At 41.8% G+C, this 25,896-nt stretch overlaps 1 protein-coding gene across 2 annotated transcripts in view; it reads right to left on the reverse strand.

The window, feature by feature from the left end:
- The window catches only part of AOAH (acyloxyacyl hydrolase), a 180,101-nt gene that overhangs the window by 64,932 nt on the left and 89,273 nt on the right, over window positions 1-25,896 (reverse strand). For both annotated transcript variants that reach the window (XM_082632566.1, XM_082632567.1), the window contains exon 12: window positions 7,907-7,998. In XM_082632566.1, coding sequence (XP_082488692.1) covers window positions 7,907-7,998 — 92 coding nt within the window. The remainder of the gene's footprint in view (window positions 1-7,906; window positions 7,999-25,896) is intronic.

Below are 25,896 nucleotides of genomic sequence, written 5' to 3' on the forward strand. Positions count from 1 at the left end.
ATCGTACCACACTCTGCAAATATAAAGTGATGTCATTATAAACTTAGTGATTCTTTTATTGAGTACCTACTATGGTGCCATACTCTGTGCCAGGGGCTAGGGCTACAGAGCGAAGTCAAGCCAAATTCTGGCACTCGAGATGCCCAGAGTCTGGTATGGGGTGGGTGGAGTGGGGAGACAGTGAGTAAACAGTTATGACAAGTGAGATGACATTGGTATTGAAGGGGCAAAATAGGAGCACAGGAGAGAATCATATAGTCAGACGGGGGTTAGTATGGAGAGGCCGTCAAAAGGAACTGACCCCTGACTGGTGGTTGTTGAAGCATGAACGGGGGTAACTAGATAAGACAAAGCTGAGGTTCAATACCTATGAAAAATGCTCAAACTCACTAGTAATCAAGGGATTACATATTAGAAGAGCAATAAAATATTTTTTGTTAGATGGGAAAAAAATTAAGAAGATATTTGTCAATATCCGGTATTGACAAAGGTGTGGGGAAACGAGTATTCTTTTTTTTTTTTTTTTTTTTTTTTTTTTTGCGGTACGCGGGCCTCTCACTGTTGTGGCCTCTCCCGTTGCAGAGCACAGGCTCCGGATGCGCAGGCTCAGCGGCCATGGCTCACAGGCCCAGCCGCTCCACGGCATGTGGGATCTTCCTGGACCGGGGCATGAACCCGTGTCCCCTGCATTGGCAGGCAGACTCCCAACCATTGCGCCACCAGGGAAGCCCTCCCCTCTTTTTTAATCCAGGTGGTGTGGAGGTGAAGACCACAGTGACTACTAATATAGTTTGGTGCTACTGCTTTGATTCATGCTCAGATGTAAGCAGTTTTTTACCCACCATTACTTTTTCACCATCAGTTCAAAGGGCTACACAGTGCAAAAGGCAACTGCTGTTTTAGCATTGTTGTGAAATAGTTTTATCCTGTGGGCCCCCTGAAAAAGTCTTAGAGACCCGCCCCCAGGGGTCCATGGACCACACTTGGAGAATCACTGATGTAGACTATCTCTCACTCCAATCAGCCTCACCCAACCTCAAAATGACCAACTCTTTGGCTAATTATTTGTTTTGCAAAGTATAATTATAAGATGGCTAATCATTTGCAATTATATCACATGTAATTTTTGAATAATGGTTTTAATAAGGTTATTAAGCCTATTAGTGCTTCATACTTACATGTCTTTTGTTTTTTAAGCAGGAAATTAGGTTAGCAAATGTTAGCTGCAAATCCCTTCTCTCCAATTTTATGTTTTTAATGCCCCAAGTGACTTGGTTTGGAGTTATACACTGCTTTTCAAAACTGTTCTCTCATATAATGTCTATTGGGTTGGAGAGAATAGATAACCTTTAACACTTAGATTCTAGGACACCTCTCATCAAAGATGTGTGTTTAAATGTCCTTGAATAGCATTACTGTGCCACTTATAACAATGGCTTTATCTATTTCTTTCTAAGCATTTGCTCTGTTTCTGGCCCCAAATAGCAAATTTAAGTCAGAAGCAGAGGGAGCAACAGTTACTCTAGAAAATTCCATCTAGTTTGCACCCACTTATGTTGACCCACTGGTCTCACTCTAACTCTCTAGCTTGATATGGTAACTTTGGTCATTGTTTTTGGTTCTTTTGGCTTTCGTGACTTTTTAAGGCTAACTGCAGGCTTACTTTATTTTTTTTTAAGTTGTGTCTGTTGCCCTGCTCTTCCTCCCAGCTTTGAAGAACTTCTCTATCATTTAGCCCCAGCAGGCAGAACTCCACTGACTGGACCGACTCCTGGCCTCACTTTCAGAAGGGGATTTGGATAACCATAAATTCTCTGGTTAGAGGCGTTGGGTTCAGGTGGTTATTTCTGTTAAGGATTTGGAGTCACCTGTTTCCCTCTCTGGGGGTCGCTTGGAAGAAATAGTACGCGTAAAGGATTATAATGGAGAACCGCTTTAACTAATAAGCTGGTCAAACACCTCATGCAGGGCTTACTATGTATGAGCTTGACCTCTATTGCACAGTATCCCTGGCCCTAGAGAAACATGGTTCCTAGAACATTTCAGGCTCTGACCCATAAACTTAGTCATATCTTTTCTCAAGGTACGGCTAGTTAAGGGTTGGAGAAAGCATATTTGGTGGAGAGAAGCAGCAGCATCTCTCTCCAGCAGTTTCCCCTAATGCTTCTAAATCAAGCAGCAGCATAAAGTAGGATGTGGACTTGAATATCATGTTACCTTACAACAACCAAACTTGAATATCGGAGAGAACGTCGGAGATCGGCAGGTGCAACTCCACTTGATCATATAAATGAAGTCCAGGGATGCTAAATGTTCCACCTAACAGCCACACAGACCAGAACCCTTTCACCTGTAAACACAGACTTCTTCCTACTCTACCACATGGACTCACAGTGCTCTGGAATTTTAGATGTTGCATTTTGTTCTTCCAGTTTCATTGAGATATAACTGACACACATCACCATATAAGTTTAAGGTGTACTGCTTATTGATTTGACTTACATCCATCATGAAATGATTATCATAAGAAGTTCAATGAACAGCCATCATCTCTTATAGATACAGCATAAAAAAATTATTTTCCTTGTGATGAGAATTCTTAGGGTTTATTCTGTTAACAACTGTTATATATAATGTGTAGTAGTGTTAATTATTTTATCATTTCGTACATTACATCCCTAGTACTCATTTATCTTATAACTGTAAGTTTGTACCTTTGTACATTTTGATTGTCTTCATCCAATTCCCCCTCCCCCTACCCTCTGGTAACCACAAATCTGATCTTTTTCCATGAGTTTGTTTGTTTTTGAAGTATAATTGATCTATAACACTCTGTTAGTTCCTGATACACAACATAGTGATTCGATATTTTTATGCATTTCAAAATGATCACCATGATAAGTCTAGTTACCATCTATCACCATACAAAGATATTACATAGTTATTGACTATATTGCCCACACTGTACACTTCATTCCTGAGACTCATTTATTTTGCAGCTGGAAGTCTGTACCTCTTAATCTCCCTTATCTATTTATGTATTGCTTTTTTTTTTTTTTTTTTGCGGTACGCAGGCCTGTCACTGTTGTAGCCTCTCCCGTTGTGGAGCACAGGCTCCGGACCCGCAGGCTCAGCGGCCCTGGCTCACAGGCCCAGCCACTCCACCGCGTGCGGGATCTTCCTGGACCAGGGCACGAACCCGTGTCCCCTGCATCGGCAGGAGGACTCTCAACCACTGCACCACCAGGGAAGCCCTATGTATTGCTTTTAAGCAAGAAGTTCTTCCTTCCTGAAGTTTTGGTATTGTTTTTTATCCTTCTACATGAGTTACTGGGCCTTGGCTTCTTTAACCTAAATAGGATTTTCCTGTTACATTAATTGCTTTTGAAAGTGATCTGAACACAAATAACTATTTTTAATCTTTAAAAAATACTTTTTTCTGGGCTTCCCTGGTGGCGCAGTGGTTGGGAGTCCGCCTGCCGATGCGGGGGACCCGGGTTCGTGCCCCGGTCCGGGGGGATCCCGTGTGCCGCGGAGCGGCTGGGCCCGTGAGCCGTGGTCGCTGGGCCTGCGCGTCCAGAGCCTGTGCTCCGCAACGGAAGAGGCCGCAGCGGTGAGAGGCCCGCGTACCGCAAAAAAACAAAAAACAAAAAACAAAAAACTTTTTTCTTCTCACTTATTGTTAGAGTTCTCCCTATTGTCAACGTCCCAGCCCCCAAGCTGCCAACCTCATAGAGGGCTTTTTGTTTTTGCCTTTGAACTACTCAATTTCTTTCAGAAAGCACATGGTTTTAAGGGATATAACTTTTTGAATTTTCTGAAGGCTGAGAGTCAAGAGAACAGATTTCATTAATGTTGACTCAACTGAAGGATGTGAAGATTTGTGAAACTAAGCGGTTATGTTTGTCTTTTAATACATGCATGTAATTTCAATTAGAGTTATATTCATCTCATATAGGAGATACTAAATTTTGAGGGGGTGGAGGGCATAATGGAAGAAGGAAAGGAAAGCAACCATCTTCTCTTCCAAACTTTCGCTTTCAAAGGTACATTTCCAAAGAACATTGTTAATACACAAAGCATGAGGCTGATCACAGATGATAGGAGGCACTTTCTAGAGATCCAGCTGAACAGAGAAATCCATAAATTCTATCCCATGTTGATAAGCATTTGGACTCAAAGGGACATTTGCTCAAAATGCCTATGGCAGCTGCCACATCTGTCACAAACACTGCCTCTAGGTCAATGTTCTATTTATTCTCCTTATTCCACCAGAAGAGGACCCCCATTCTATGCCAATCTCTCTTTAGTAATTGTTACACACTTGATAGCTCTTTGTTCTTTTAAGGAGACTGGCCTAGCACAGGTTATCTGCAGGTATAATTTACATGAGAGTACATGAGAGTTTAATAGGAGCTACTGCTACAAGGGACATACTGGATGGTGACACACAGGGACTGTCATGCTGCTGTGTTTTTGCTTAATGGGGGATCCACTGCAACTCTGATTCCAGACAAAGAATTTCCTTTTCTATCAAAAGGAGTTAAATATATTCTTCTCCATTCCAGCTAAACAGCAGAGAACACAGGCACAGTACACAGAAACAGGTGGCAAAAGAGCACTAAGAGAGAGATAACTAGATAACTTGGGCCCACAAAAGCATAGAGAAAAAAACCCCTGCAGGGCAGGTGGCCAACCAGCTGAGGTGTGTATCTCCTTAGAAATACAGCTAGTAAGGATAATGCTTAGAGTCAACACTGAGCAAGTTGCACGAGCAGACTGTTTTGTAAATAGCAGTACAGAGACTAATACAAGAAGGTGCTATGTCAGCATAGTGTAGCTCACGATAGAGATGATTTTCACATAAGCTGCACCTAGATGGTTCCCTCCTTCGTGATGTGTGGTCAGAATCTCTCTGCATAGCCCTCGTAAGAATTATAAACCATTTGTGTCTGATGACTTACAACTTTTCCCCTCCCTTTCCCCCCCCTTTTCCCCCCCGCTGCCTTTCTCCTAAGGAAGACCTGTCTGCCTGCTGGTCTCTGATAGGATGATGGGTGGAAACTGCAATAGGATTGGCGAGCTAGCAGGATTTCACATTGACAAAGAAGGAACCCCCTGGTCTGAGGACAGAATAGAGGCAGAAAAGAAAGAGGGACACTGGCTCCTGCTGCCACCGCCCAACAAAAACTGAAAACAACTGAACAGAGTCTGCTTGGGAGCAGGCGCTAAGTTTGGGTAGAGGTTTTAGGAAAATTAGGTTTAGGACATGTGGGGCAACTATTGGTGGGTATGAGCTGTAAGTGGAAAAAGATAAGGAAACAAGTTTTCATCATTTTAGCTGCACATGGGAATGGATTCCCCTTTCATTCTTTGAGTGTCTCCAGTGAAGGTTTAAACTAGTAACAATTAATTTTAAACATCAGACTAGTATTTCTTCAATGGCAACTTCATGAGGCTTTAGGTCAAAAGGTGGGGTTCATATGTAAATTTAAGCTTCCATTAAAAGTATGGTAAACTGTGTCCATTTCTCATTCATAACTAATTCTTTTTGTCTGTCATAAAAGCCTGGATTTAGAGAAATTTCCAAGTACTTTTATACACAGATAGCTGGATTGCGTGGCGGGTACTTAAATAATATTTTCTCAATTTTGATGTTGACAGTGGGGAGATAAACGAGACTGTTGTCCTGAATGCTGCTTTAGGCAGGCTATCTCTGGACGTGTTCCAAGTGACAAAGACCACCTTTGGTCTTTGTCAGGGGCCCCAGACCACTGGGAGTATGGGGGCCCTAGGAAGGGACAATGGGCACATGATCAACGTCTGAAATAATGCATGCCACCTCTTCACGTGGGGAGGGCATCTTTGATTCTTGGTCATTTCCTCATCCTAGAGCTACACTCTCAAACAAAGGGACAATGGCTAAAGGGGGTCGCGTTCCCACAGGTAGAATAAAAACAGCACATAAAAGTTGGAAGTTGTGAGCTAGGAGTGCCTTGGCTCACCAAATTATTCTCTGGTTCCATTATTCACAAGGTTCCATGATGGTGGATCTTACCACTTCTTATTCACCTGTGGCCTTGGTCAAGTTTCTTAGCCTATCTACTTAGCCCTTAGATTCCTCAACTTTGAAATGCATAAAATAATACCACCCACCTCACAAAGAGATGAAATGAGAAAACCTCTAAATAACACTCAGTATAGTGCTTGGTATGTAGGGAATGCCTATGAAGGTTACTTCCTACTATCTCTATTAATCATACTGTAAGTATTGTTACACTAATGACAAGGACTGACCTAATTTGTTTTACATGATTAAACTTGAAAATCTACACCTAAACTTGAAAACGCATTTCTTTTACTTTCCCTTATATTCACGAATATAAGGGAAATTATGATTTCTACATAAATATGAGCGCCATTTCCTGAAGTTTGGTTATCTTTTCTAACTTTTTCTCTACCTTTTTCATTGTCCCCATCTCCTAAATCCTTTCAGGTTTGAGCCCCTTGCCAAACACCCCAAAAGGAGGTGGCTGTTGACCATTTCCATGAATTCTTCTTCCTTTATAGACCCCTGTAGCTCTGTGTTGACAGTTGTCTTTTGGCACATCTAACTCATATTAACATTGTTTGCACATTTCTCTCATCTGCCCTCCTTGATTATAGTTGACTGCAGAGGCAGGATGAGCCTTATTTATCTTTGAAATAGCTACAGCATCTGTGCCTTATTAGGTAGTAAGTATTTAATAAGTATTTTTAAAATGAGTGAGTAAAGATAAGAATAAATTATTCAGGATATGCGATGTCCTCTATTAAATTAAAAAATGGGGTGCTCAAACTCTAATTGGCTGTCCCCAGGCCCCGAGACAACACCCAATCACACACGGCGCACTGGGTTTGTGTGTCACTCAGACTCGCCATGCATCTTCTCTACTGTCAACTCCAGAGCATTAAAACCAGAATGATTCTAGGACCTTGAGACTTGCCTGTTGCCTTTTTTTTTTTTAACAGCTCATGCAGCTCAATATCAAAAAAAGAAACAACCCAATCCAAAAATGGGCAGAAGACCTAAATAGACATTCTCCAAAGAAGATATACAAATTGCCAACAAACACATGAAAGAATGCTCAACATCATTCATCATTAGAGAAATGCAAATCAAAACTACAATGTGATATCATCTCACACCAGAATGTCCATCATCAAAAAATCTACAAACAATAAATGCTGGAGAGGGTGTGGAGAAAAGAGAACCCTCATGCACTCTTGGTGGGAATGTAAATTGACATAGCCACTATGGAGAACAGTATGGAGGTTCCTTAAAAAACTAAAAATAGAACTGCCTGCTGCCTTTTAAAATGTTAATATAGGAGAGTAAATAAGCAAGTAAGGGCTTCCCTGGTGGCGCAGTGGTTGAGAGTCCACCTGCCGATGCAGGGGACACGGGTTCGTGCCCGGGTCGGGGAGGATCCCGGAGGGGCTAGGCCCGTGAGCCATGGCCGCTGAGCCTGAGCGTCCGGAGCCTGTGCTCCACAACGGGAGAGGCCACAGTGGTGAGAGGCCCGCGTACCGGAAAAAAAAAAAAAAAAAAAAAAAAGCAAGTAAACTTATTTGTCTCTTGAGGCAGAAAAACTCAGTGACGTGCTTGAGTATTTTTCATCGGAGGTCAACTCTAGAGCCCCTGAGCAGGAATACCCCCTCCTTGCCAGCAGGGGTAAAGTCTAATTTGCATAATGCCCCACCACACAGTAGACTCTATGTCAGTGGTGGGTTTGTTGTATGTCACTCATGTTCCAGAAGCAATTTCTAATAATTCTCATTTCAACATCTTGGAGACAAATCTCATCTCCTGTTGTTTCCTTACATAGACATATTGAAATGTTTGAGGGTGTGCAAACACACATACCCGCTAGTGGAGTCCAGAAATCCAGTAGTGCCAGAGAGTTGGGGCCAGTCAAGCTCATTGGTAAGAGCTGTTGGTAAATTGATGAAGGATTTCTAAAGGAAAAATAAAGTAATAATTATCAAAATGATCACTTGTTTTCTATAAGGAGTAAGATTATCTATTGCTCAGGCACTGTGGTCTGTCTGCCTCTCTCTCACTCTCTTTCTTAATCTCTTTCTTTAAGGGCCTTTGCATTTAAAGTATATACCTCTTAAGGTTAACCATCATCAGAAAATTCACAAAGATCAGCATCATTCATGAACTGGCTTCCATTCAGCTCCTGGGAAAAATGTAGAACTCATGGCAGCTCATATTAATCCCTCATCTGAGAGAGGTGCTTCAGTAGACAAGTAAACTTTCCACTCTTTAATTTCTGAGATTTTCTCCATTTCTAAGGCTAGATAATCAGAAAATTGACTGTAGGAAAGTAATAATACCCAAGCCTCCAGCAAATATGCCTTCCCTGGGTTCAAAGCTATGCTTTCAGGCATTAGGATGGTGCCTCCTGACCTCCTTGGGTGGGTGGGGGGTCCTCAGACACCTTTGAAAAATCTAATTGTGGTTCCTTTCTTCATGAAGATGCACATATACTCAGCATGGCCTATGATTTCAAGGGGTTCACAGAACTCCTGCGACTCTTGCATAGACTCCTACTCAAGAACTCCTGACATAGAGCGTTGACAAAATTAGAATTCCTTTGAACCACATTCTATGACTTGTGCAAAATCACAGAAGAAAAATGTTGCCAGCTGTGTCTCCTGATTTTTCCTCCTCCCCTCTGGTCTAATTCCTAGAAAAAGCTTATCTAGATTGATGTGTTCAGAATAGGGTTGCCAGATTTAGCAAATAAAAATACAGATGCTCAGTTAAATTTGAGTTTCTATGAACAAAATGTGGTATATATTTTCGGCAGAATACTACTCAGTCTTAAAAAAGATGGAAATTCTGACACATGCTACAACATGGATGAACCTTGAGGAAATTATGCTTAGTGAAAGAAGCCAGTCACAAAAAGACAAATACTGCATGATTCTATTTGTATGAGCTATCAAGAGTAGTCAAATTCACAGAGACATTAAGTAGAATGGTAGTTGACAGGGACTGGGGGGAGACGAAATGGGGAGTTGCTATTTAATGGGTATAGAGTTTCAGTTTTGCAAGATGAAAAGTTCTGGATGTTGGTTGTATAACAGTATGAATATACTTAACACGACTGAACTGTATGTTTAAAAATGGTAAGATAGCAAATTTCATGTTGTGTGTATTTTACCACAATTTAAAAAAAGGAATATGCAAAAAGTTGAATTGAAATTAAACAGGGAATAATTTTTAGTATTAGTATGTCCTGGGCAATATTTGGAACATACTTATACTTAAAAAATTATTTGTTGTGTATCTAAATTCAAATTTAAGTGGGTGTCCTGAATTTTACTTGGGAATCCCAGTTTGGATAAAATCTCAGAAAGCCAATGATCCCTTTTTGCCTTGGCTGACAGGAAACCTCAGTGCCTGGCTGCAGGAAGCAGTTTATTTCAGGAAATAATGTCATCTCCTCCATGTGCTCTGCGTTTCTCAACCTTGAAAACCCATGCCCCCTTTGGATGAACATGAAAGCTTTAAGTCCACCTTCAATCTTATTTTAAAATGAAAAAGAAATGAAAGATAATGCCTAAGACAAATCACATCAAAGCAATTGTAGCACTGAATATGACTTTTCAAATGGCCTATGGTCCTGCCCCCTGCTCACTTTCTCACCCATGATCATCCTTACCTTGTCTCCTAGGGAGACTCTGAATATGGAGGCTGTGAGGGAAGAAAAAGCCACATTTCTCTCTCCTTAACCATTCAAAAATGTATCTTGTTTTTTTCTGATTACAAAGTAGTACATGCTTCTTATAAAAATTCAAACATTATAGTAATATACAATGTGGAAATGAAAGTCCCCCATCACCTCTCCTTAAGAGATAACTATTATGAGATAACCACTATTAACACTTTGTTTTATTTATATGTATATAATATATAATGGAATCTACTCATTCTTCCTACTTCAGAGTGTGTGATAGTTCCTACTATCATATAGAGAATGAGTACTCAAAAGAAATAAAATAAAATTTGTATTTCTCAGTTTTGGACTGCTACTAGTTGGATGTGTTCCCCCAAAAGTTGGGTTAAAGGCCTAACCATCAACATCTCAGAATGTGACTTTATTTGTAATTGGGTCATTGCAGATGTAATTAGTTAAGTGAGGATGAGGTTGGAGTAGGAAGGGTTCCTAGTCCAATATGATTAGGGGTTCTTATAAGAAGAGGAAGAAGAGAAGCTAGAAAAGAGGCATGGAACAGATTCTCTCTCAGATCCCTCAGGAGGAACCATCTTGCTGACATCTTGATCTCCAACTTCCAACTTCCAAAACTATGAGAATAAATTTCCTTGGTTTTAAGTCACCCAGTTTGTGGTACTTTGCTGTGGCAGCCCTAGAAAATGAGGACATGGCCTGAACTGGACAATTTGCTTATAGTTCTTATGATTCAGGGGTCCAAGGCATAAACCCTTCTATTATGCTGACTTCTCAAAGTAAGTCATATAATAAATATATTCCACATGCACTGGTTATCCCATGGTGCCTTGCACTCTTTTCCATGGCTCTGTGAGCTTCCTTCACTCCCCTTTCCTCAATCACCTCCCCCTTGCACATGTCAATCCCAAGGTCCCCAGCCTTATTCTTCTCCCAAGTGTGATTTCCAGCACAGTAGGAGCTGGAAGTGTATGGGAGGTGGTTGGGAAGGACGGCTTCTTGGAATACATCTGTATTTGTTATGATTTATCCCTGTCAAAGGAGCAGAAACAAACTCATGGGAAGGAGGCTCCCAATAAGTCTCGGAGCACCATGCAATTCCAGTGACTGGCACTTTGTTCCCCCTTAGCAAGAAGCACCCACCACATTACCGTGGTGGAGTTTTGAGCAGGAACTCTCTTTTAGTTTTTGTTCCTCCTGGCACTATAAATCAAATGTTTTCTCTGTTTGTTTATCTTCTTTTTTTCCATAGGCCTTTCTGCTTATAATGTGTGCTTGCTGTAGGATTTGAGAATATTCAATTCTGCTGGAGAAGACAAGAAAAACACATAGAATAGATGACAACCATAAGATGTGGTAAGTCGAGATAGTGAGCAAGCAAGTGGTTTGTGAGATGCAGGCAGAATTTATGAGCTGTGTTAAGTAAGTTAGCAACCTGTAAAAACATGTTAAAACTTAAAAGAACGATACAACACTCCCCCACACCACCCTCTCACATTTTTCTCAGTCATCCGCACAATGACAAGCCCAGATTTGGGAAACTGGGTTTGGAACTGGCCTTCTGATTCTGGGTGGGTCTGCTCTCTCTTTCAGAAGAAGTTGTTAGGCAAGAACTCTGCTGACATAGGGAGGTGTGTCTGATACCCTCTGCAGCCTGGAATAATAATGGCGGGGATGGTAGTTCTGAAGTGTGACAGCAAAGTGGGGAAAGGGCTCTGCTCTAGGAATTAGGAGATCTGACTTCTATGTCTGGCTCTACAAATACAGTAAAACTTCATGGTTTGGATATGACACTCTGGAAGTAGGTTCCATACTTCATGAAGCCCCCATTCTCAATCAGTGGTGGGTAAAAAAATTTTATCTCCCTGGTGGGGGAAGAAAAGATGTTGAGAAAGGGGTAGGACCAGTGAGGAAATGGACAGCCACCCTGTCTTGAGAAGTGGGGCCTCCATGTCCCCAGCATTCTCCCAGCTCAATCTCTCTGGATCAACCTGGAGAAATGGTCTCAACTACCTGGGAGAATCCTGGACCCTTTGCTCTTCAAGAAGCCCCCACCATCTGTGGAATCATCCCTACCAGGTGCTGAATTATAGCTGGGATCAGGGTGGGTTTGCATTCCATAGTTTGAGCCCTAGAAGGCCCAGGAAGGTAAACTGCATAGGTGTATCCTGGTTATTTGATTAACCTTGAAATAACGCAAATTTGTGTTTTCCTGGTTAAATATTTTCGACTTCACTTATGGTGTTATGGCAAGGTTTTACTACTGTTAACTGTGCAAAATCAAGGAAAATGTAGCTTTACCAGCGTTCCAGCTCTGACGTCTCTCATTATATCCTATCTACTTCAATAAGACTGTTGGGAGGATCAAAAGACAGTGAGAGAAGCAGCTTGACAAGCCAAAGGCCTGCACTATGTAAAGCATCATGTTTAGGATGGATCACCTAGTCTCTCCCTTTCCAAGTGGATTGTCCCAGGTTTTAAGAAGAATAAAGTTTATTGCCAGATAATAGAAAAGATCTGAGCAGACAAATGGAAGCCTCAAGATATTTGTTCTTCCTTAGGAAATTTGGTAGCTAAAGATGAGAAGTAACAGCTAAAGGTTTTATAGACCTTAGCAAAAAGAGAATGTTTAAGTCATATCACATTAAACACTAAAAGCCTTATTTAAGCAACATTATACTCAAGATATTTCATGCATTTAAGGCAGGAAATATGCAAATTAAGATCTCCCTCATGAACTCCTGCTTATTCCTCTTAAGCATTTATGTTCTCAGGAAACTCATCTTAAATGTACCTTAAATGTGCATATGTGGAAAGACTTTATATTTACCAAGAAAAAATTTCCAGACTTGTAAAGAGCATCAGAAACTCAATGAGTATTAAATCAACTACTGCATTGCTTCAAGTTTTCTTCTGATTTTATCAATGACATAAAAATGTTTTATGTCATAATTGGCAAGTGTGTACCATTTTTTGTATAATCACTTTTTGAGCAACCACTGTGTATCAGAAGCTGGATATTACCTCTTAAAAAAGAACAAGTACACAGGTCTATGGCTTCCCTGGTGGCACAGTGGTTAAGAATCTGCCTGTCAATGCAGGGGACATGGGTTCAAGCCCTGGTCTGGGAAGATCCCACATGCCACAGAGCAACTAAGCCCGTGTGCAGCAACTACTGAGCCTGTGCTCTAGAGCCCACGAGCCACAACTACTGAGCCCATGTGCCACAACTACTGAGCCCACGCGCCTAGAGCCAGTGCTCTGCAACACGAGAAACCACCACAATGAGAAGGCCGTGCACCGCAACGAAGAGTAGACCCCACTTGCCGCAACTAGAGAAAGCCTGTGCGCAGCAACGAAGACCCAACGCAGCCAAAAATAAATAAATAAAAATAAATTAAAAAAAAAAAAAAACAAGTACCCAGGTCTCATACAAACGGCAGTAAATTAAATGACCATGCCTCAACCCGATTAGAGATATTGAAAAAGGCCCTTTTAAGATGGCACCTCCCATCACTCATTCTGGTCCACGGAGGATTTCTGTATTTTCTGTTGGTGGAAGAATCCCTTACATTGGGCAGCAGGGCCCAGAAAAACTATTGAGAAGGGAACTTAGAGGGAATTTGGATAACTTGCCAAAGTCACAGAGCTGGTAAACAGTGGTGCTGGGATTTGAACCCAGGTTCTGGTGGAACTAATAAAGGAGAGGCTTGGAGCAGGCAGGGGTCCTCATAAGCTCAGCTTTTGATAGCCCTATTGTACCTGGTCCTTGCTTTTCCCTTAAGCTGCCAGATCTCCTGGAAATCACAACATTGGCTAAGCTGGGTTTGCTAGTTTTTGAAAATGAGGCTTCCTGATTGCCTGCTGAGGGGACGGTCTCTCAGACACTGCTTCGGGTAAGAAGTTCAGAAGCCTACAGATATCTCTAGAGTTGTCTCCAACTTTTCCTCCTCTGTGTTTCTCTTTTATGGAAGCCATGCATAATTTATAAAGAATGCAGAATGAATGTTCTGGGGATAAGTACTGAAATGATATGTGGACCCTACACAGACACCTACACACACACCCCACTCACATTCCCAGGGCCTGTTCTGGCCTGACACATGCTGGGGAAAGGCAGCCACAGAGAACAGTGCACTCTGCTGCTCTGGAGGTTTATCTTCCAGTGGGGCCTGGCAGATGAAGTTCTGGGAGAACAAGGAGAGAACAAATCATTGGGTTTCTGCCTCTGTAATCTCAGGCTTAACTAGACCAGGCAGCACTGTTCACTCAGCTAATGCTTTGATATAGACAACTTTAAGAACATAATGTAACTCTGAGATAGATTTGTAAACTTTAGCAACTCATGTGCAGCGAGACGAGTCTGCTGTTGAGGTCCCTGTGGCCCTATAATTCATTACATTCAGAGAGAGAGAGATAGAAGGAGATTGAGAAAAACAGCAAGTGCCAGACTGGCATTCTGTTGACCACTGTGCCTTATTCGTGGAGCTCACAGTCTAGAGGGGCACAGAAAATAAACACTTCCCAGCTAAGTAACCTGGAAGACTTTCTTTAACTCCTGTGTCTCACTCAGTTTCTTATCTATAGAATGGACAAATAACAGCACCTATATCATTGGGTAGTTGAGAGGATTAGAAAAGATAATCTGTGCCTAAAGTTTAGAATTGTAAGTGCTCAATAAAAGTTAGCTATTAGTGGTATTGATAAGAAGTCCAGGGTAATAGAAAAGATACCTATTCCACATGTGGAGATTTGGGGAAGGAATCTTGAAAGAAATGTTATCCAGTGTAAGTCCTGTAAGGTTAGTGAGAGGGAGCCAGCGGAAGAGGGGTAGGGAAAAAAAGTTTAAGCATTGGCTATGCCATATGTAAAACCACAAGGTTAAATCCATCATATTATATACAAGGAAGACCAACAAACTCCCCCACTCCGACCAACCCCAAACACAAAATTGGCCAGTTATCTATTGCTATGTAACAAATTGCCTCTAAATTCAGCAGCCTACCACATACTACATATAAGCAGATCAGTGACAGTAACTGCTCAGCTCCAGGGATGATGTCTATTCAATGTACATTTAAACTTCGACTTGAGCTAAATAAGTGATTTTCAGGGAAAAGGTACAGCATTTCATCTTTGACCCTCTGCCAGTCCAAAAACTTATGCAGCAGTGAAGATAAAGTCAAATAAAGAATTCTAGCAAATATGACCAGTAAATATAAAGAGGACAGAATGGCAGGCAACAATCTTTCATCATTTTGCCTGAAAATAGCTCTTTTTATTTTTTTTATTTTTACCTTGTCAGCTTCTCTTAGTCTTTTCCTTTTTCTATTATTTACTATTTAACCTCTAACCCCATGATTTATTTATTCAATGAATGAGTGGAGGGATGCTTTTATCTAACTGCCCCATATCCAGTGAAAATGCATTGTGTAGTTGGACTTTTTCTACAAATTCAATTCCTTCCATCATCATTTCCAGAAGGATTGGAGAACTGTATCCAAATTCATAAAAGTGAGAAAACAAGAGTTTAAAATGTGAGCCCACCTGCCACAACTAAGACCCGGTGCAACCAAATCAATCTATCAATCAGTCAATATTTTTAAAAAATATCATGTTCACAAATCAATCTTTCATGGGGCCAATGAAAAAAATTCTTTCACAAACAGAAAAAATAACTCCTCTAATGGCCAGAAACAGCAACAAAGGGTGCTTATCATAAAAGTCTACTCGAGATACCATCATTGGATTTTGCTAAGGTTTAGTCATTCCTGAAGCAGTAGGGCTGCTATTTGTCTGAAGCGGGGGTAGTTTTCCTTTGAGAGGTAAAATCCAGGCTTAGATTCTAGAAGAAGCCCAAAGTCCACAGTCAAGCTACAGAGGTGAGGACATGGGAAGCCATTCCTGGGCCACCTAATGACCAGGCCTGAGCTGGGCTCTCCAACCCACTATCTCACTCATAAAAATGATCTCATTTTCTTTCTCTCCTCTGTTTCACCTTCTACCAAGAAGCTGTCACAAAACCTCGCTCTTTCTATCCTTCCAACTTGAGTTAGTGTCAGTCTTCAGCGGCGTATCCCAGAATCTCGTGGGGAGGTTCTTTAAAATATGGATCCTGTTTCGGTAGGTTTGTGGTGGGGCCCTAGACTTCTTATTTTTAAGAAGTGCCCTAAATGGCTGCAGTGACTGGCCGAGTTTGGGAAAGGCTGCTCTACAGGCTACTGCCGCTATTCAACATCATCCTCCATGTGGCACCACCAAGTGCCCCAGCCTCTTCTCCCAGCCCTGTCTCTCCCACCACTCAACCACCTGCAGCCCCTCAGACCTCCAGGCTTGTCACAAGTTCTTCCTCTTCCTTCACTGTCTTTATTGATCACTTGCTACTCATCAGTCAAGCTTTAGCTAAATGCTGACCTTCTTGACTGCCCTGACCTTCCTCTGTGAGGTACCCTCCTCTGACTCTCGTCACAACTTATTATATGAGAGAAAAGCACATTTCCATCTTAAGTCACTAATTTGGAGATTCTTTCTTTCACAGCAGCTGAGCCTATACCCTGCTTAATTAATAATTAGTCCTTTAAGAAGTGCTGACCTACCCTCCCTTCTTGCTGGCTAATATGTTATCAATGTGAGAGCATGACCTCTTTGGTGTTTCTTTTTTAAAAAATTGAATTATAGCTCATTTACAATGCTGTGCTAGTTTCAGGTGTGCAGCAAAGTGATTCAGTTATACATACATACATTCATATATATACATATATACACATATATATTCTTTTTCAGATTCTTTTCCATTATAGGTTATTATAAGATATTGAATAAAGCTCTCTGTGCTATACAGTAGGTCCTGTTGTTTATCTATTTTACATATAGTAGTTCGTATATGTTAATCCCAAACTCCTAACTTATGCCCCCCCACCCCCTTTGGTAACCGTAAGTTTGTTTTCTATGTCTGTGAGTCTATTTCTGTTTTGTAAATAAGTTCACTTATATCATTTTTTAGATTTCACATATAAGTGATATCATGATATTTGTCTTTCTCTGACTTACTCCACTTAGTATGATAATCTCTAGGTCCATCTATGTTGCTGCAAATGGCATGATTTCATTCTTTTTTATGGCTGAGTAATATTCCATTGTGTATATATACTCTTTGGTTCTTCTTGATCTACTTACTTTTGGGCTCTTTATCAATCAGTCTTTAAATTCTTGGTGATGCTGTCCTCAATTTCTGCTTCTGGAATCTTTGGACCTTGTATTTCATAATTTCCCTCTAGGAATGATGGTTTAGCTCCTACCTCTGACCAATCCTCCAGTCATTACCTTAAGCAGGAAATCTCCAGGAAATCACACAGAGGCCAGTCTTGACCCCCAGACCTTGGCAAGGGCTGGGCTGGGTAACTGCTGTCCTCATCATTCCCCCAGGAGTGGCATGGAGGGAACTAGTTGAAGGAACCAATGAGTGAATGGTATGTAGCAATCAATTCCAACTATCCAAAATTATTTTTAAATGCTAGGATTGTCCTCTTCCCACATGCCAACTGATTTGAGATTCTAAATGTCCCCCTATGAAGAGTCACTTCCATGAAACCTATTTTATGGCTGAGGAACTTGAGGGAGAGTATAGCAAAATGGTAGATATAATTAACTAGAGGGCAAGAGATTGTTCTCTGGTCTTAGCAACACACTGGATTGCACAGGTGTTTACTGACTCACACTATCTAAGCGGAGATGTCTATCTAATGTGCTGGGGGAACTGGCATGTGGGCTGAGTAATTATAAATGCCTTTCAGAAGTATGGAGCTTAAAATAATTTCCTCTTGTAGTTTTTCATAACAACCAGTGTTTATGTCTTTTTAATTCTTGCAGAAGGCAGTGAGGGCTAAGATCACTGATGTTTTCAGAAGAATGAGCCTGCAAGAGCCCCTGACTTTGCTGGCAGGTAAGAGACCCAGATGCTCACCTTGAGCAAGAAGAAAAGGGCATTGAATTGATCAGGACTCAAGATGACAGCCCGTCTGGCCTGTGCCCGTGAACAGGGAAAGGGAACACAAGAACATTCTGTCTCTTGTGGCCTGATTGCTATTGGAGAAAAGGATTCACCATGGGGCACACAACTCTCTTTTTCTGACAGAATAAATGAGAAGTAACTAGGATTGGGGCTTCTCTCCTCATTGTTTAGCATCTTTAATCTGCCAGCCTGCAAGATGTCTGAGGAGCAGAAAATGTAATTTTGTCCAGTTTTACTAAACAACAGCTTTTCCTCATCAGAAAAAATAATAAAAAAGTACTCTAACTCTTAATATTTCTGGAGTTGACATGACGTTAGCAGAGAGATAATTTCCATATTTTATTATGCACCATGAAAATCAGCCTTTATGGTTAATGGAAGCTTTATGCTCACTGCTAAATCCAGAGAGCGGAGGCAGGGCGGGATAGCGAGAGGCAGGGTGAGAACTCAGACACTGCCTGTGTCACCTGTGGGCTAATAAAGAGTAGCCTAGGCTGATTTACAAAATCATCTCAGAGAGGAAAAAACTGCATAGGGGCTTAAAAGATCGGAGCCGCTTTGCTCTCAGGTGAATATGCATTTTCTGCAGCCAGATTAAGGATACATTTTGTCCTTGACAGCACGAAATTCAATCTGTGCCTACTTACCCTACAGACAACAGCTTGCCAGGGGTCGTGCTAAGATTTTATAATAGTACAGGCACCAGCCTTTGCTAGCAAAATAAACATTTGGGAAATTGTATTTCAGAATCACTTCTCCTTCCTTCCTGTCCGCCTCCCCGCAACTTGACATGCAATTCTGGTTCAGTGAAGTGCAGCATTTAATATTTTGGAAATAATTTTCAAGCAGATGGGGAAGAGGCAGGAGGGCAGCATCTACTGCTGGCCTTGATGATCTCTCTACCTCCCCTTCTTCTGCAACAAAGCAACTCGAGCAGTGATTGTTTTTCCTTTGAAAGAAAAAAAAATAAGACAGCATGAAAGTGTTTTCAGATTTGCTCTTTGTTTTTTGTTGAAACCTTTCTAAGTTGAGGTCTTCTGTGTGATATGGGAAGCTCATTTTGAACCTGACTGCTAAGGACATCTTGGACAGACGCTAAGGTGTTTTTAAGGAGGAAAAGGGCGAGGGAGGTTCAGAACCCTTAGTTGCTGTGGAACCACGAGGGTGATTCTTCACACTCTCTATTGAACTACAGATATCTTTCCAGATGAACACACTCCTAATCTAATTAGCTGTAAACAGGCCTCTCGGGTGCCGCAGTGCTTTAATTAGAGGATGGCATGAGCAGAAGGGGAGGTGGGCTGGTGCAGGAAAGATACCCAAGACTGTGAAGTCCTTTTCAATGGGCACAGTTGGGATGGGGTGATGTATCGGCAGGAGTGTTTTCTGCCTTATAGGGAGACAAAAGCAAAGACATGTTGACTAGTCTCATAAAGGGCAGAATGGCCTATTATGAACAATGAATCCTTGTTTCTCTACAGCACTTACTGCTCTTCCCAGAATATGATTTACTACTTGGTGCAGCAAAGGAATGGCACCAAACACGCTGGGGGTTCCTGAAGGGTCTTGGTTGATAATATGCATTCCCATGGTCAGACCCTGAGAAAGACCACCCAGCCAAATGTTCACTTTGGAAGAGGTGGTCCCATTACTATTCCTCGTGGAACATGAGATCGTGGAGGGATTATAGGGTGGGGTTAGGGGTCAGCGGGTACTTTCAAGTTTCACAGTCAGTGGTACAGAATCCAAATTCAGAACCTCTTTCTGCTGAACAGGTTGGAGAAAGGTCACACAGCTTCATTTTAAAAGACAACTTCTGGCTGTTGCCCTCTTCTGTCATTATGGGAAGGTTTCCTAAAGGCAGTTGAGGAGGGGACGATCTGGCATTAACTGAATAACAACCAGTGTGCGTGCTCCCTGGGTGAGGCAGGTCCCAGGTTAATAAGGACGTAAAGAAACGAGGCTTTACTGGGTTGAGGCCATGCTGACCACCAACCAGGCCTCTGATTCCACAGGGCCCATGAGGTTGAGTAATCAGCACTGGCCTCTGGCAGCTGTTTCCCTTCAGTCACCCAGCCTTGAGCCAACACATAAGATTTCTGCTGCACTTCAATGCCCTTGGACATCTTTGCTTTCTGGTGTCCAGTGCTGGCTGGAACTGATTCCAGACTTGACCTGAAAGGGTTTGAGTGGCATGTGCTGGGTAAACACCAATGGCCTCTGGGCTCCAAGCCCACCCCTCTAATCTCTGCTCTGTGCACTCTGCAAACTACACTTCCCAGATTCCTCTGAGTCTCCCTGCCAATGAGAGGTGCAGGTGGGAGATGGGCAAGTGGGGGTGAGAGAAGGAGAGGAGGAACTATTTTCTGGTGTCTAGTTGAGGTCGATATCCCCCAGCAGCTTCCAGCCTCCAGCCTTCTGTGCTACTTCCAGCTCCTCTCCACACTCCTCAGTGGTTCAGTAGCAGGTGGTTTGTGTGCCCTTGGCAGTCAGAGTACAGGCTGTGCAGTAGTCCAAACACCAGCTGCACCCCTCCCTCTAGCTTCTGGTAATACCTCTTCCTCCTTGTTGTTCCTTAGCCCTGCAGTCAGCAGCTGCTTTTTGCAATGATTAATCTCTGATAACTTCAGCATCCCCCTTTTTGTTCTAATACCTGTGTAATCAGTTCCCTGTATTAAATCTACCAGGGTAGCCAATCCCCTATATTAAATCCCCTCTGTTGGAATGCTTTCATTTTCCTGACTGACCCCTCATAAATGGTGACTCTGACAGTGACAAGAAACACAGTTTAAAAGGGTTCCACATGCTGAATTAGCCAAAATATTGGAGGCTTTCTCTCTTTGCGGTGACATCACTAAAAGGCTCTCAAATAGGGGAACCTGTGGGCAGAGTGAGGCCTGAGGATAGTCTGATGGGCAGAGATGCTCTCTTGGGGAACCTTGCACTTTCCAATGTGCTCCAGAAATACTTTGGTTGAGGGACTAGCCCACACCATGCTGAAGGCTTCCCCATTTTGCCCTGCAGCGGTCTGTCTTAGAGTGCAAGCTCTTCCCTGACATGTGAAGAATTTTGAAAACTACACTGCAGTATCCCACAACCACATCTTTCTTTTGTAAATCCTCAAAGTTTGGACATTGGAGGCAGTGGGGAAATCCTATGACAGTGGTTCTCAAAGTCTGGGGACCCCTGGGGATCTTTGAGACCCTCAGAGAGTGTCCATGAGATCACTATTATCATCATAATACTAAGACTTGATTTATCTTTTCTATTTTAATTCACTCATAAGGGTACAATGGAGTTTTCAAGAGGCCACATACATGGATACAGAAATAGATTGAACGCAGAAGCAGATAGGGGAATTTAGGTGTCTTCTATCCAGATATCAAGGAGATTCACAAAAGTAGAAGAGAATGCTATTATTTTAGCCTATTTTTTTGTTTCAGAAAATAAAGTTGTTATAAAAATGTTATTCATGTTAATGTGTTTCTTATTGTTATTTTCTAATGAATTAATAAATCCCATTGTGGAGTTGGTACATTCCCTTCACCCTCACTAGTCACTTAAGTTTCATGCTCCAGCCCCTGGTCATCTGGAGTTTAATCCCCACATTGAGGTCAAATCCAGGCAGTCCTCTCCAGGATTTTCAATGGCCCATGTTGGCTCTCCCTTCCTGGGGTCCATATCCTTGCCCCAGGACGCACACTCTTTCTGTCCTGATGACTCAGTCACCACCCTTACATTACTCACAAGAGTGTCAGACTCCAGCTTTTTTGACCCCAGTCTCCGAAGACACCTGTCCAAGTCTCTTAGTGGCCTCCTACAATGAGGGGAAGCATCCTGCCCTTCCCCCATGGGGAGAGCGGAACCCCACTGCCACACTGACACTAGCGATTCTCAGCCTCAAGCTACAGGTTGCAGAAATGGTTTTCACTCCCTTCTTCTGCAGGTCCTGCTGAAGTCCTTCTAATATTTGACTGTGGAAGGTGGGACTAGTTGGCCCACATTGTCTTAGGGTCTCACTTGAAAGTTAGGTAGAAATAAATAGTCCAGTTTTTAACATTTGTTACAAAATCATCCTGAATTTCTAATGAAATATCTATCATTATTTATATTTTATACACAAGGAAATTAAAGCTCAGAGAAAATAAGTAAAGGTAAGTGGCTAAGCCAGGATTTGAACACAGGTATGTCTGATTCAAAGTCCAAGATTATTTTATACAGAGATAATTTAGGGGCTTGAAATTCCCCTCTGGGTTCATGGTGTCAGTTTCACAAATGGCTTCTGTGCCATCAGTAGGGTGGCTATATATCCCAATATGTCTGGGCTGGTCTGGGTTAATGCCTATTGTCCTCACATAATTAACAGTAATGATCCCTCTTCTCTCAAGTTTGGGCAATAAATTATAAGACCACCACAACCGCTAGGGTTAGGGGAGTTTGGTGCAGAGGAACCAGAAGCACCAGAAGTTTTGTAGGAGGGCAGACTCTTCCAGTAGAGTCTCCAAAGCCTGGCTTAGACCCTGCAGGGAAGATATGCACTGGGGAGATGAAGTCCAGGCAGCCTCCCCAGATGCAAGGATGCTGGGAACAGCCCTGGGTTAACCGCAGCCTGAGATACCTGGCTGGAGGAGGGTGGTCCATTCAGAAACTGGATGTAAAGTCCACAGAGCAGGCAGGGTGTGAGAAAACTACATATCCATTGTTGATTCTAGATAACTTCTGAGTTTGTCCATTTCTTTTATTCCCAATGTACTCTTCTAGCTTAGGACACATTTACTAGAATAATAACAAACTCCTAGCTGAGTTTCTTGCCTGCTCCCCCTTCCTCCCCCACACCCCCCCACCAATGTAATCCATCCTGCCCATTGAAACCGGAGTGATTTTTCTGAAATTCAAGTCAGACTGCTGCTATTTCTTAGTTTAAACCCCTTTGTCAGCTTCCTATTGCCTTCAGGATAAACTCTGAGTTCCTTAATGTGGCTTTGAGGTCCTTTGAGATCAGCTCCTATGCACCTTCCTAGGCTCTTCTCTTACATTCAGACCTTGTGCTGGATCAATGTCAGTTCAGCCCCACCAAACTTCTCATAATTCTGCACCCTCTTACTTGTGAGCCTTTGCACGTGCTCTTTCAGCCCCTAAGACACTCCTTCCTAGGTCTGCTGGGACGGATGCCTCCGATGCCTTCTTCCTCCCAGTTTGGGAAGCACGTGTGCATCACAGCAGCTCACACTCTGGAATTGCCTATTTGCTTAGCTGCATTTCCCCACAAGGCCTGAAACTCTCTGAGGACCTGGGCTCTTTCCATCCTCTTCACCTCTGTGTCATTAGCTCCTATCACAGGGTTTGGCACTTGGTAGGTCCTGGGTTAGGATTTAGTGATATTTTGCTTACACACATTAAAAGCCAAAAAACCAAAACAGGAGACATCTGAGCTCAACATACATCATGGGTGTCCGCTAGGCATGGTACTTATACCTAACCTGATTCTCTGTGCAAATGAAGAGACTCTATAGATAATAAGTTTGAAAAACTGGAAGTCTTTTTTAAAAAGGAACATTTAAAAAATATTCCATATATGAGTGAAATCATATGGTATTTGTTTTTTTTCCATCTGACTTATTTCACTTAGCCTAATACCCTCAAGATCCATCCATGTTGTGGCTAATGGCAAGATTTCATCTTTTTATTTTTATGGCTGGGTAGTATTCTATTGTATATATATACCACATCTTCTTCTTTTTTTTTTTCCTAATCATGGTTTTGATCTTTATTATCTGATTGATCTTGGGCAGGATCCTTAATTTCTCTATGCTTCCATTTCTTTTTTTTTTTTACATCTTTATTGGAGTATAATTGCTTTACAATGTTCTGTTAGTTGCTGCTGTATAACAAAGTGAATCAGCTATACGTATATATATATCCTTATATGCCCTCCCTCTTGCATCTCCCTCCTACCCGCCCTATCCCACTTCTCTAGGTGGTCACAAAGCACCGAGCTGATCTCCCTGTGCTATGTGGCTGCTTCCCACTAGTTATCTATTTTACATTTGGTAGTGTATATATGTCAATGCCACTCTCTCACTTCGTCTCAGCTTACCCTCCCCCCTCCCTGTGTCCTCAAGTCCATTCTCTACGCCTGCATCTTTATTCCTGTCCTGCCCTTAGGTTCGTCAGAACCTTTTTTTTTTTTAGATTCCATATATCTATGTTAGCATATGGTATTTGTTTTTCTCTTTCTGGCTTACTTCACTCTGTATGACAGACTCTAGGTCCATCCACCTCACTACAAATAACTCAATTTCGTTTCTTTTTGTGGCTGAGTAATACTTCACTGTATATATGTGCCACATCTTCTTTATCCATGCACCTGCCGATGGGTACTGGGTAAAGGGGTTCAACTGTATGATGATGGATAGAAACTAAATTTTTGGCGGTGAACATGCTGTAGTGTATACAGAAGTTGTAATATAATGTTGTACATATGAAGCATATATAATGTTATAAACTGATGTTACTTCAATAAAAAATAAGTAAAAAAAAAAGGAGTATGATCTATACTGGCCAGAAAATGAAACCATGAATCAGCTTAATATCCAGTTGTGGATTATGGCTTGTACACTGAAAAGGACAGTATGAAACACTGACAGATATAATGAGTAAAAAGACTAAGTAGCAATGTGGAAAAATGATTATGATTAGTACTAATTTTAAAAAAAAGGAGCATTGCCAATTGCTTACTTGCTATTCTTGTGACTACATAGTGTGTGCGTGTGTGTGTGTGTGTGTGTGTGTATGCGTAGTGAGGGTAGAGTACTGGGGAAGAGAAAAGTTTAAGATAGTAGGGATAATTTTTAAAAATATTCTCATAATTGGTTCTAATGTTGACTTTATATCTTCTTTTTTCCCCAATAGGAAGAAGATTAAAAGAATATTTCAAAACAAATCTGATACTCCAAAATGTTAAAATGATTCTCTCTGGGTGGTAGCACAAGGGAAATTTTAATAATTTCTTCATAATTTCTGTATTTGCTTATTTTTCTCCACTGAATATTTAACATATCTGATTAGATAAAAGCAACAGAGCAAACATTCCCTCTCTTCCCTCTTTCACTTTGGGCAGATTACTTCCTTCCCTATTGGTCTTGGCCATGTGACTTGCTTTGCCTATGGGTTGATGGTGGACATGATGCAGCAAATATGTTTGTGTGAGGGCCTTGCCCTCTTGCACTTCTGACATTATCATGAAAAGTGCATGCTCTGGATAGATTGCCCAACCAAGGAAAAATGAGAGACATGTGGAGCAGACCTGGACCCAAGCTTCAGCTTGGAGCGAAGACCAACAGAGCCCAGCCTAGAACAGCTGTGTGAGTGAGATGAAATGACGATTGTTTTAAGTCATTGAGATTTGGGTGGTGTATACAGCATTATTTTGACAATAACTCAGTGATAAATCTTCATTTTCAACATCAACTTTCTGAGCAAAATCTCTGTCTTTTATTCTTCTTGTCCCATCTTTCATTCTTATCAAATGGTATCCCACAGAAGTGGCCCAGGCTGGGAGCGCCCAGGCTAACTTTTAGCTTGGAGAGGAATGTTAACCTGGAGAGATATTTTAAGAATTCTAGAACATCAAAGGCTTGAAATAGATGACTAACACTAAAACGGTAGTGTTGTCTCTACCATCAATAGCATTATTAACATATTGATGATACTAATGAATCCCAATTACCATTATGCCCAATATGGGTTCCTCATTACCATTCTCATAGTCATTTTTCAGAACTACTAATTTACTGCCAAAAAGGGATGGGTGTGGGGTGGGAAATAACCCAAACCCAAACCAACAACTGCTGATCTGCAGTTATTTCAATTCATGTGTTGTTGCAAATAGCAAATAAAAAATTGCTACAATCCAAATCCCAATTGTCTGGATTCCAGGATGGGGCTGGCTACTGGGCTTGTGGGAATGATTTCTTTAAAGCATCTTCTCAATGGGTCTTTCTCTTCCCCAGAGACTTAGCACACTGATGGGAGAGCTGCCAGCTCCAGTGAGAGGCTGTCCTCCCCAAGGGAACCCTAAAGCGAGAGGCACCCCTCACCTCAGCCTCCAGAGGCCAGGTGTGGGATAAGAAGGTCAAGCGT

Source organism: Mesoplodon mirus (genome assembly GCF_964341445.2).
Source record: "Mesoplodon mirus genome assembly, chromosome: 9".
In the NCBI taxonomy this organism is placed as follows: domain Eukaryota; kingdom Metazoa; phylum Chordata; class Mammalia; order Artiodactyla; family Ziphiidae; genus Mesoplodon; species Mesoplodon mirus.